This window comes from Cervus elaphus, chromosome 33 (genome assembly GCF_910594005.1).
Source record: "Cervus elaphus chromosome 33, mCerEla1.1, whole genome shotgun sequence".
NCBI classification, from domain to species: Eukaryota; Metazoa; Chordata; class Mammalia; order Artiodactyla; family Cervidae; genus Cervus; species Cervus elaphus.
The window spans coordinates 8590751-8603386 of NC_057847.1; the positions used below are offsets into that span (position 1 = coordinate 8590751).

A 12636-nucleotide genomic window follows, 5' to 3' on the forward strand; every position below is an offset into this window, starting at 1 on the left:
GTCTAGGGCCATACCACCCTGAACGCGCCAGATCTTGTCTGATCTGGGAAGCGAAGCAGGGTCTGGCCTGGTTAGTACTTGGGTGGGAGACCGCCTGGGAATACCGGGTGCTGTAGGCTTCCTGCCTCCCCTGTCCTTTAGCCCTGGCTCCCCCGGCGCGGTTGGCCGCCCCGAGCCCCACCTGCCCCTGGCCCCTCGCACCTGGCGCGCTCAGAGCCGTCGCCTGCCTTCCAGCCGGCCGGCCAGCCGGCCTGCCGGCGGCCCTCGAAGACAGCAGCAGCCCAACTCTTGGGTCCCCGCAGCCCCAGCCCCTCCCCCGGTGGGTGGCCGGGGCCCCGACTCCCGCCGCAGGCCTGGGTTGCCTCCGGATTTGGCTTCCAGGAAACCAGATGACAGTCGGGTCTCCATCTGGGGCTCCCTTGGCATGCCTCAGGCAGTCCCGGGGGCTGCCCCAGCCCGAGCCCCAGCCCAGTACTCCCAGGCGACCGTTCGCGCGCGCGCGCGCACACACACACACACACACACACACACACACACACACAGAGACACACAAAGACACACACAGAAACACACAGACACACCCCGCCCAGGACAGGTGAAGAGCTGCAAAGCACAGGGAAGGGAGACTCAGAAAGAGGGGAGAGAGTCCTAGTCTGGCAGAGACAACCCTCACAACCCTCACGTTCGATTTCAAAAGACCCGTGGTCCAGTGAAGAACAGGGCGGATGTAGATAGAGTGGTGGCGGAGTCAGCCAATGCACAGACAGCGAGGGCGGAGTCCGCGCAGCGAGCCTCTGACGGCGGGCGGGCGGCGTGCGACGCAGTCGGGCCCCCTACGCGCTGCGCCCGGAGCGGCGGCGGTCGGTATCGGTGCTGGAGACGGCGGCGGCGACGGTTTCGTGGCGGCCGCGCGCTGCTCTCTGAGCGGCGGGTGGTGGTGCGGCCTAGCCCCTCACTCCTGACACTTTCCCTCCCCCAGCGCACCGCGGTAAGTCGGGGGCCGGGGTGGTGGAGGCCGGAGACCGGCGGGCTCCTCCTCCACTCTGGGATGGCGGGTGGGCGGGTGCGCGGGGCGTCCCAGGCCCTCTCGGCGCCCCAGTCTCGCGCCCTATCGCGCACCTTCTGCCCTGGGGGAGCGGGCCCCGAGGCCTGGCCCTTGAGGCTCTGAGGAGGGATTGCTGTCTGTGGGGTCTGGGCCCGGGGCTCTGGCGTCAGAGCCTCCCTTGAGTGAGCGTTTCTCGAGCAGGTTGGACTCCTTCATTTGCCCGGCAGTGATTAGGTGGGCAGGCCCTCTGCGGGAGCAGCGCCTTGAAATCCCGAGGGAGGGTTTCCTCAGCACTTCGCTGATCACCGTGCGGGATTGGGCTTTCTTTGTTTTGGCTTCTCCAAGGAGAGATTTGCAACCCCAGGGGAGGGTGAGTGGGTCGGGAGTTTGTGAGCTTATGAAAACTGCATCTGAGAAAACGAAGGTCATTGAATGGAGTGAAACCTTCCTTTTTGTTCTCCCACGTGTCCCGCGTAAAGCTAGGTGAGAAACGGTGTGGTTTCTGGATTACTTACTCTAGGCATAAGGACCTTGGAAATTAAGTCAATTAAGTGTATGAACAATGTTTCTTGAGAATTTGGCACATTCTCTGTGTTTAGAATTGAACCGAAGTATTTTTCATTTGTGTCTTTTACCCAGGAGATACTCATACCACCCCTCCCCAAGATTTAACAATCAAGAATGTCTTCAACCATTGTCAAATGTTACTTGGGAGGCAAAACTGCCTCTCAGTGAGACTGCTGCTCTACAGAGAATAGTCCCAATATTTCAATAAAAACATCTTACCTTTAAAAAAAAGAAGAAGAAGAAAGAGGGAGAGAGAGACAGCAAGAGGACCACACAGGTTCCCCACCCCCAGCCCCACCCCCACGCCTCCACACCCTCCCCCGTCCATCGTGGGTGTGCACCCGGCCCCCAGTCGGCCTGACCACAGCCTCGCCCACCGACACCCTCACACACACACTTTCACACACTCACCCTCTGGTCTGGGGGCGGGGGCTGGGTCTTGCCTTAGGGAGCCAAGCTGAAGGGGACCTTTGAGACTTCGGTTGCGAGGAAGTCTTGGGGACCCCACGGGGCACTGCCAGCCCCGGGGCACCGCGTCCAGCCTGGGCCGCCCCAAGGGAACGCCCCCTCCCTTGGGGAAGCGGCTTCTTCCGCAGGGCCTCTCTCTGGGGTGGTCACGGTTGTGCCAGTGTGTCTGTCTCGGATCGGATGCCATCCTCTCTCCCGTGTCTGTCTCCCGTTTGCCTTCCGTCAGTCGGTCTGTCTCCCTCTGTCTGTCTCCATGTGTGTGTGTGTGTGTGTGTGTGTGTCTGTGTGTGTGTGTGTGTGTGTGTGTGTGTCCGCGCGCGTGTCTGTCTTCATCTCCCTCTGGCCGTCTGGGAGTCTGTCTCTGAACCTTCATCTCTTTCTGCCTCTGAGTCTCCTGACCCCCGGCCTCTCACAGGCGCTCTGGGTCTGGCTCTGGCTGAGGAGCTTGCGCCGGCCGGCTGTCTCCCTTGGCCTGGGTGGGTGCGAGTGTCTGTGTGTGTGTCCGTGTCCGTGCCCCTGCCTGTCGCTCGTCCGCTCTCAGGAAGGTCCTGTGCTTGGCGGGCGACGTGGGGACAAGGGGGGCCGCGGTCGGGCGAAGGGGCGGGGCTGCCGCGCTCCAGTCGCCGGCGGCGGCCGGCCCGCCCGCAAGCCAGACACCTCTGGGGCCACTTGGGCCTGAGCAGCGATCCGGAGGGGTGGGTGCGGGACCTGAGCGGGGGGCGGGCCTGGAGAGGCCCAGGGTGGGTGGGCGCCCAGACCTCCGCGCCCCTCACGCCAACCCGCAGCCCAGGCCTGCACGCCCGACCGGCCGCTTGTGGTCCCGGCAACCCTCCGGGCCCCCGGGCCGGGCCAGGCTTGCTTGCCAGGGTGGCGGTGTGCGGGGACGGGGCGGCGTCGGCCGGGCTGCCGGGCCTGGCCGGCCCGAGTTCGGTCGCTGGTCGTGCGGCTCAAGTGCAGCGCGCGCCCCGTGGGAAGGTGCGGCCCGGGCTGGCTCGACCGGCACGTCAGAGCGAGAGGGAGGCGCAGCGCAGGGCTTTGAAGGCGCCTGGCGCCAGCCGCCTCCCTCTGATGAGATCATACCACCCTGAACGGGCCAGATGTCTTCTGATCTGGGAAACTAAGCAGGGTTAGTTAGTACTTGGATGGGAGACCCCCTAGTAGTTAGGAGCTCCAGGCTTTTGCACAAAGTAGACAACAAGCCAACGTATAGGTGATGAAACGTTTATCGTGAAAAATCCAATGAAACCTGAATTCGAAGATGGTTTATGGCATAGAAGCAAGTGTTTTCCATTAGGTTCCCCCCGCCCCCCGAATTAACTTGCCTGATGGTTTCCCATTAGCATAATGCTTAGTTTTTATTCCTTCTTTCCTTGTCTGTATCCATCTTTTTGCATCATCATGTGGTGCCTTATTGGCATAATTTTCCGCCTTTTTTCTTTTTTGTAACTTTTCGAAAAAGGACTTCTTAGGCATTAACATACTGATATGTCCATAAGGGGGAAAGACTTCTTCCCTACAACTGCATTGAAAAAATTTGAACTTAAGAAAATCTGTTTTAATGTAGCAGGATTATTATTTTATCTTTCCAATCTAGCATTTGTGAAATCCTTAACTGCTGATAAGTGTTCAGGCTTCCCTGGTGGCTCAGCTGGTGAAGAATCCACCTGGCATGCAGGAGACCTGGGTTCGATCCCTGGGTTGCAGAGACCCCCTGGAGAAGGGAACGGCTACCCACTCTAGTATTCGGGCCTGGAGAATTCCATGGACTGTATAGTCCCTGCGTTCGCAGAGTCAGACATGACTGAGCGACTTTCACGGGTCACCAACAACGGTTCAGCCTGAAATAAGAACTTTCAAACATCTTTGAACACAGACGCTCTAACTTATTTTCCCTCTGGGATCAATATCCTGCATTTACTTTCAGGTTACGTATACACAATAGGCACAGAACTCTCTTATTGTGTCTTTTATTTGCATATAAATTAACCGCCTAGCAAATTTAAAATAGAAACACTAAAGACAGTGTTGCGCAGAGCAATCTCTGTTAAATGCCCCATTATCTCACTGAAGTTCCTATACACATGCAGGGACTGAAGGAGGACAGGAAGATGGCAGAAGAGCAACCCGCGAGCCACTGCTGTGTCTGTGCACATCAACTACAGACTGCAAGGTAAGGACCGTATTTTACATAAATAGAAACATAGTTACAATTCAGATTTCCTTTTTAAGTTGCCTCCATAATTGGTTTGCAATAGCAACAGATTCTCCCCTTTCTTCATAGCCATACGCCAACACGTATCATTTTTAAAAATCTGTTAATGTCAGACAAAACCATCACAATGCTTCAGGAGTGACTTCAAGAAAACTCCAGTCAAGTCACAGTACTCAGGCAGGTGGGTTTAATAAACAAGTCCTAGGTAGATATCAGTCCACCTCAAAGTGGGCAGTAATGTTGGAACACATCTAGGATTTCCTTTTTAAACACACGCTCCAAGGAAAACAGTACTGAATTTACCAGAGGAACGGTAAAAAGAGGACATCACTGGAAGGGAGTTCACACAGCCAGTCTGGCCCTGCGGTCTGACGCTGGGGTAGCATCTGTCTGCTCGCTTGGCCCCTGTGTCCCTCGGGGAGGACACGGGCTCGGGAGTGCAGAACAGTGTCATCACTAGGACTGCCCGGAGCTGCTGCGAACATCCAGAAAGTTGCACTTGAAGAGTTCTTTAGAGGGCTTCCCTGGTCATCCAGTGGCTGCTCCCAATGCAGGGGCCTGGGTTCCATCTCTGGCCAGTGAACTAGATCCCATACACTGCAAGTAAGAGTTTGCACGCCACAATTAAAGATCCCATGTGTGGCAACCAAGACCTAGTGCAGCTTACAACAAAGAAAAAGGCACCACACGTTCTTTAGAAAGTGCTATAAAAGGCTATGAACGATTGCTTCTACGAAGCAAATAGTAAGAAATACGTGTATTAGTTGCTCAGTTGTGTCCGAGTCTTTGTGACTCCATGGACTATGTAGCCTTCCAAGTTCCCCTGTCCGTGGAATTCTCTAGGCAAGAATACTGGAAGAGGTCGCCATTCCCTTCTCCAGGCGATCTTCTCAACCCAGCCGTGGAACCCAGGTCTCCTGCATTGCAGACAGATTCTTCACCACCTGAGCCACCAGGGAAGCCCAGGAAATACGTAGACCGGACTCCTATGAATAAAGACAGGTGCCATTAGAGAGAAAATAACCTACTAGGTTCATTTAGTTCTATTACTGCGCTTCTCCTTGGGAGTTAAAAATAAGAGTACTTCTGGAGAACCTGACAAAGCTGTGATTTATCTTAATAAAAGACTTCTGATGGAGATCTTGAAACCTGTTTCCTGAAAGAAATGAGTTATAAATATATTTCTTAAGCCTGGTGGCAACGTTTCTAATGACAGAATTCATCTCCCATGCAGCTCAATGAATCCCTGTTTTGAAACAAGAGAATGAATGAAAGCGTTGAGTGCAGCAGCCATGAGGTTCCCTACCGTCACAGCTCACAGTAAGGCAAGAAGGATCAAAGTAACTGTTGTCTGTCTGTTTTAGCAGTTGGTGACAATCCAGTAGATCCTGTCTTCAATTCACGTAGAACTCCTTAAGGAAGAGTGTGAAGGCCCTCAGGAAGGTCCCATGCTTGGCGGGCGGCGTGGGGACAAGGGGGGCCGCGGTGGGGCGAAGGGGCGGGGCTGAGGCGCTCCGGTGGACGGCGCCGGGGGCTTGCGGTGGGTTTGGGCCCCGGGCAGGTGCCGGGCAGGATGGGCGCTCAGGGCCCCGGCTGTGCTACGCCTACACCCGCGGGAGGCTCAGAGGACCGAGGGCCGAGGGCCGCGGTCCGCGGCGGGCCCGAATCAGACACCTCCGGGGCCACGTGGCCCTGAGCCTGGAAGGCGAGTGGGGCGGGGGGTGGGGGTGGGGGTGTGGGTGGGGGTGGGCGCGGGCTCCGACAGGGGGCGGGCCTGGAGAGGCCCAGGGCGGGAGGGCGCCGAGACCTCCGCGCCCCTCACCCCAACCCCAGGCCCAGGCATGCACGGCCAGCCGGCCACTCGGGGTCCAGGAAGCCCTCCGGGGCCCCGGGCCGGGCCAGGCGGGTTCTGGCCGGGCTTGGCGGTGTGCGGAGGCCGGGCGGCGTCGGACGGCCGCAGGGCTGCCGGCACTGGCCGACCGGAGTCCGGTCGCAGGTCGTGCGGCTCAAGTGCAGCCCGCGGCCCTTGGAGAAGAGTGGCCGGCTGGCCTGACCGGCAGGCAAGTCAGACCGAAAGGGAGGCGCAACGCAGGGTTCTTAAGGTTCTTAAGGCGCCTGGCTGCAGCCACCTCCGTCTAGGGCCATACCACCCTGAACGCGCCAGATCTTGTCTGATCTGGGAAGCGAAGCAGGGTCTGGCCTGGTTAGTACTTGGGTGGGAGACCGCCTGGGAATACCGGGTGCTGTAGGCTTCCTGCCTCCCCTGTCCTTTAGCCCTGGCTCCCCCGGCCCGGTTGGCCGCCCCGAGCCCCACCTGCCCCTGGCCCCTCGCACCCGGCGCGCTCAGAGCCGTCGCCTGCCTTCCAGCCGGCCGGCCAGCCAGCCAGCCGCCCTGCCGGCGGCCCTGGAAGACAGCGGCGGCCCAACTCTTGGGTCCCCGCAGCCCCAGCCCCTCCCCCGGTGGGTGGCCGGGGCCCCGACTCCCGCCGCAGGCCTGGGTTGCCTCCGAATTTGGCTTCCAGGAAACCAGATGACAGTCGGGTCTCCATCTGGGGCTCCCTTGGCATGCCTCAGGCAATCCCAGGGGCTGCCCCAGCCCGAGCCCCAGCCCAGTACTCCCAGTCGACCGCGGGCACACACACACACACACACACACAGACACACAGACACACAAAGAGACACACAGAGACACACAGACTCACCCCGCACCCTGCCCCGGACAGGTGAAGAGCTGCAAAGCACAGGGAAGGGAGACTCAGAAAGAGGGGCGAGAGTCCTAGTCTCGCAAAGACCACCCTCACAACCCTCACGTTCGGTTTCAAAAGACCCGTGGTCCAGTGAAGAACAGGGCGGATGTAGGTAGAGTGGCGGCGGCGTATGCCAATGCAGACCGGACCGGAGTCCGGTCGCAGGTCGTGCGGCTCAAGTTTAGCCCACGACCCTTGGAGAGGTGTGGCCGGCTGGCCTGACCGGCAGGCAAGTCAAAGCGAAAGGGAGGTGCAATGCACGGTTCTTAAGGTTCTTAATGCGCCTGGCTGCAGCCACCTCTGTCTTCACCCCCCATCTCACTCCTACCCAAAGACTCAGTGTCTGTGCCATGAGCCTCCCCTACATTGAGGTGTCAGGGGCCGTTGTGTAGTCCCAAAGCTATTCATATCTCTCTTCCGATTTCCACCATCAGACTTTCATTTCTTTGGCTGGGAAGTTTTTATGTCTCTTGAGTCTTAAGTGCTGAGGCTTTTATACACCCCACCTGTCTTCCTTTGGGCCTCTCTAGGTTTTGTGGACGCGTACTTGTTATAAACTGGAGAAGGAAATGGCAAAGGTATGAAGTGAATTCTGGACATGTTTAAAGAGTCTTGTCTTGAAAGTTCCCCAAGAAAATGGCAACCCACTCCAGTGTTCTTGCCTGGAGAATCCCAGGGATGGGGTCGCACAGAGTCGGACACGACTGAAGTGACTTAGCAGTAGCAGCAGCAGCATCTCTACTCAGAGTCAGCAATTTGACCTTCTTGTACTTCTTTTCCTTGTTGGTTTTAGTATCAAGGTTATGCTAGTCTTATGAAACAAGGAGGAGAGTGTTCCTGGTTTACTGCAAGAGTTCCTGTGAGATTGCTGTTTACTTCCCTGGCTTTTTGGAAGAATTGATTGACAAAACAATTAGGTTTCATTGTGGGGAGGCTTTTCACTTCAGATTTAATTTTTTTCATGCAAATAAAAATTTCTGATTTTGTATGTCTTCTTGGGTCTATTTAGGTAAATCATTTCCCAGTGCTAAGAATTTAGTGAGGCCAGCAGACTCTGCAATTGGTAAGTGACGTAAATAGTAAGTTCATAATATTTTTGTTGTCTGCAAGATGGGTTGTCTCCACTTTTAAAAATCCTTGATATTGGTGATTTGTGCCCTGCCTCTTAATCAGTTTCTCTAGGGGTTTATCATTTTTATCAATCCTTTCAAAGAGCCAACTTTTGGCATTGTTTTTTAAAAATATTCATATGCGCTTACTGTTTCCTTATTTTCCGCTCCTTTTTCTCCCATCTACCTTGTGTGTCGTTTGCTATGCTTCTTTTCTGGTTTCTTGGGATAGAGGCTTAATTGATTTTTAGCCTTCCTTCTTTTCCAGGATATGTGTTTAAGGCTTTAAGACCCTGTAAACATAGTTCGCTGGGTCCCACAAGTTTGAATAAGCCAGACTTTCATTATCTTTTATGGAAAAGTATTTCTAATTTTCGTTGTGTTTTTTAAAATTATTATTCATGAAGTTCTTCAAGAAGTATGTCCTTTAAATTCCCAATGTTTGGGAAGGTTTTTCTAGTGACCCTTTTTGGATTCCTAGCTTAATTCCATGAAGAGCCCTGTCTTAGGCTTTTTGGGCTACTGTTACCAATACTGTAGACTAGCTGCTAGACAAGAGAAAGTTGTTTCTTAGAGTACTGGAGGCTGGGCAGTCCCAAGATCACCAGCAGGTGCCACGCCTGGTGAGGCCTGGTTCCTGGTTCCTAGACTGCCTGCTGCTTCTCCCTGTTCTCGCATCACAGGAGCCCATTCCCTCCTGACCTGACCCCTCCCAGAGTCCCTGCCGCTGAGTATCATCTCCACGTGCGGGGTGAAGTTTGAGGGCACATAGACCGTCAGCCCATTGCAATCCCTAAGCATACCCTGCATTATTTCAGTCCTTTGAAATAATTCGAGCTTTCCTGGTGGCCCAATATATATTCCTTTTGTTATATGTTCCTTGGGCCCCTGAAAATCATGCGTATCAGGGGGAATGCAGTGTTCCGTGCGTATCACTTAGATCAGGTTTGTCAATCATATAATTCAGATTTCGGTAGCCACGTTGAGTAAAACAGAAGTAGGTGAAATCATCTGTAATACGTTTTATTTTAACACACCCAAAGCGGTACCCTTTCCGTGTGTGATCAGCATGATGGAACCCAGTGAATCAGTTTCTGTTCTCTTCTTCACGCTGCGTCTTTAAACTCCAGTGCGTGTCTCACGTGTGCAGCACGCCTCAGCGCAGCGCCGGCCGCACTTCAGGTCCTTCATGGCTGCAGGTGACCACGCACCAGGGAGCCCAGTTCCATGAGAGATGTGTCTTTAACCTCTGCCATTGCGATTGTGAACCTGGCTGTTACTCCTTTTCTGTTTCTGTCAGTTTTTATGTATTGATATTTTGAGGTTATGTTATTAGGTACATTCAAATTTAGAATCCTCATCTTTTTGGTAGACGGAACTTGTATCAGTATGAGATGCTTCCTTTTATCGCTAGGAATGCTTCTTACTCTAGGCACTGTTTGACAGTGATATTGCCACATCAGGTTTCTGTCCTTGTTTGCCTGCGTATCTTTCCGTATCACCTGTCTGTGGTCTTCCATCTTCACATGCACCCCTGTGAATAGTGTAGAGTTTTGATGTTAATCAGTTTGACACTTTTTATCTTTCCGTGAGAACCTTTGCTCTGTTTACAGTTTGATGTTCCCATAGTGTAGAGTTTTGATGTTAATCAGTTTGACACTTTTTATCTTTCCGTGAGAACCTTTGCTCTGTTTACAGTTTGATGTTCCCGTAGTGTAGAGTTTTGACGTTAATCAGTTTGACACTTTTTATCTTTCCGTGAGAACCTTTGCTCTGTTTACAGTTTGATGTTCCCGTAGTGTAGAGTTTTGATGTTAATCAGTTTGACACGTTTTATCTTTCCGTGAGAACCTTTGCTCTGTTTACAGTTTGATGTTCCCGTGTGCAGACAGCGTGTTGCTGTTTGTTTTCTGTCTGTCCCGCCTCTTCTGTGTCCTTGTCTCGGGCCTTCTGTTAGAAGGATGAGGTGCTTTTCTAGTTCTTCCTCCTCTGCCAGGTGGTTGGGTGAGCGTGCGCAGATACGGCGTGTGGTTTACATTTAAGTCTAATTTAGTGCTGTTACTGCCTCCCTGACACGGCTGTTTCCTCCTTGTCACTGTTATCCTTTAAAACTGTAGATATATTTTTGGTGTTGTCATGATTGTAGAGTTAATGTGTACTGTCAGAATTACCTCATGGTTGGTCTTTACTTGTTTTTTATATTTCAGTCAGAGACTACTTTTCTTTTTCCCAAAGCCCGGCCTTAATATCTTTCTAGTTCATGTCTGTGGGTGATGAGTTGTGTCATTTCCATTTGCCCTAAAAGTCTTTATTTTCTTTCCCTTTGGAAGCGTGTTTTTGTTGGGTGTAGAACTCCAGGTTGGCGGTGTTTATTTTCAGCATTTTACAGGCGCCCGTCAATGATCTCCTGACTTCGTTGTTCTTGAAAAGTCAGCTCTCGGCGTTGCTGTGCCATTAAAAGCCACACCTTTTTTCCTCTGAGCGCTGGAACATTTTCTTCTCGCCTCAGGCACCTGCAGAGCTGCTGAAACCAATGTGTGGTTTTCACTTTTGAGTCAATAGTCTGATTCTTGAGCCAACTCTTGCCCCCGTCCGTGCCAGTCAGTTCCGTCACTCAGCATCTGACCCGTTGCGACCCCATGGACTGCAGCACGCCAGGCTTCTCTGTCCATCACCAGCCCCCGGAGCCTGCTCAAGCTCATGTCCATCGAGTCGGTGATGCCATCCAACCGCCTGGTCTTCTGTCGTCCCCTTCTCCTCCCACCTTAAGTCTTCTCCAGCATCAGGTTCTTTTCCAGTGAGTCAGTTTCTCGCATCAGGTGGCCAAAGTATTGGAGCTTCAGCATCAGTCTTTCCAGTGAATATTGAGGACTGATTTGCTTTAGGATGGACTGGTTGGATCTCCTTGCAGTCCACGGGGCTCTCAAGAGTCTTCTCCAACATCACAGTCCAGAAGCATTGATTCTTCGGCATTCAGCTGTCTTCATGGGCCAATTCTCACATCCATGCATGACTACTGGAAAAAACATAGCTTTGACTAAATGAACCTTTGTCGGCAAAGTAATGTCTCTGTTTTTTAACATGCTGCCTAGGTTCGTCATAGCTTTCCTTCCAAGGAGCAAGTGTCCTTTAATTTCACCATCTGCAGTAAGTTTGGAGCCCAAGAAAATAAAGTCTGTCACTGTTTCCATTGTTTCCCCATTTATTTGCCATGAAGCGATGGAGCCGGATGCCATGATCTTCATTTTTTGAATGCTGAGTTTTATGCCAGCTTTTTCACTCTCCTCTTCCACTTTCATCAAGAGGCTCTTTAGTTCCAACCCCTGGAGGCATTTCTTATTCCCCTTTCTGTCTTTTCGCCCTCATAAGGGGACCCATTTATAGCTTTTAACAACATAGTTTCACAACGGGCTCTTTCTATACTTTTTTCCCTTTTATATATATATTTTTAACTGATCCATCCTTCAGTTCACTGATCCTCTCTTCAGCTACGTCCAGTTTGATGTTAAGCCCAGAGACTGAGTTCTTAAATTCAGTCCCTGTTATTTTAACGTTGTAGCATTGGTTTTGATTCTCAGAAATTTCTCCTTTGGTCAAGTATATTTTTTGAACTGGTGACGTTTGCATCTGATACCTCTAGCATACCTCTGATATTCTGATAGACATCTGCTACCTCTGGATGTGTTTCAGTTCTTCTTCTCTTGGTCCTGTTTGTTGTTACACCCTTTTTTGCTTTGTTGGTTGCATGTTGGACACTATGTTTGGAAAACCCTAGAGGTCCTGAGTGATGCTGTCTTCTCCAGACTTTCCTCTGATGTAGACCTCTAGTGGGGACAGAGCTCTCTGTTCACTCAGGGCCTGAGTGACTTGAGGCTGGGGGGTCCTTGTAAGCTGAGTCTCAGCAGCCTTCACCCAGCTTCCCCGCCTCCCCCCACCCGACCCCAGGGAGGAGCCCTCCAGCGTCCCCGTCTGGAAGCCTGGGGGCCCTCCCAGGGCCCCTCCTTCTCGGCAGGTCCTGAATCTCACCGTCCGCCTCCTGAAGACCACGAGGTGATTGATACTCAGCGCTCAGCCAGTTTGGGCAGAGTGTTGGGTACGTTTTCTGTGCCCAACTTTTCTTGGGGAGATTGGTCTCTACCATCCGGACTGACTTGTCAGGCCTGTGCTCATATGTTTGTCTTCCCAGCCCGAGGAACCGTCCAGAGCTGTGTTACCCAGTCCCCTCTGCTGGACTTTCCCCTGCCTTTCGTTCGCAGAATCAGCTTTGTTCAGATGCCCCGGGGGAAGGAGCGGCCCTCTCAGTCTCCAGCTCCCTCACTGGGCTTCCCTAGTGCTTGAAATCTTGGATTGTGGCTGCCTGAGGACCTCTTTTAAAATGTATTTAGCTTTTCTAGCTCTGGGTAGGCTGACCTACAAGCTGCTTGCGTCTGTAACTGGAAGTGGGGAAGCCCTGGGTGTCTTCTCTCATCTGAGGCCACATGTAAGCAT

The 12636-nt window shown here is 52.9% G+C and overlaps 1 protein-coding gene and 2 pseudogenes across 1 annotated transcript in view; all 3 read left to right on the forward strand.

Annotated features, from left to right (window-relative positions):
- On the forward strand, positions 1-119 carry LOC122688771 (annotated as a pseudogene).
- A 5459-nt stretch (positions 120-5578) lies between these two features.
- LOC122688281 (liprin-alpha-4-like) overlaps positions 5579-12636 on the forward strand; it is a 32503-nt gene continuing 25445 nt past the window's right edge. Inside the window, 1 exon segment of the mRNA XM_043894179.1 lies at positions 5579-5617. Within this exon segment, the coding sequence (XP_043750114.1) occupies positions 5585-5617 (33 nt within the window). The 5' untranslated portion in view covers positions 5579-5584.
- On the forward strand, positions 6426-6544 carry LOC122688772 (annotated as a pseudogene).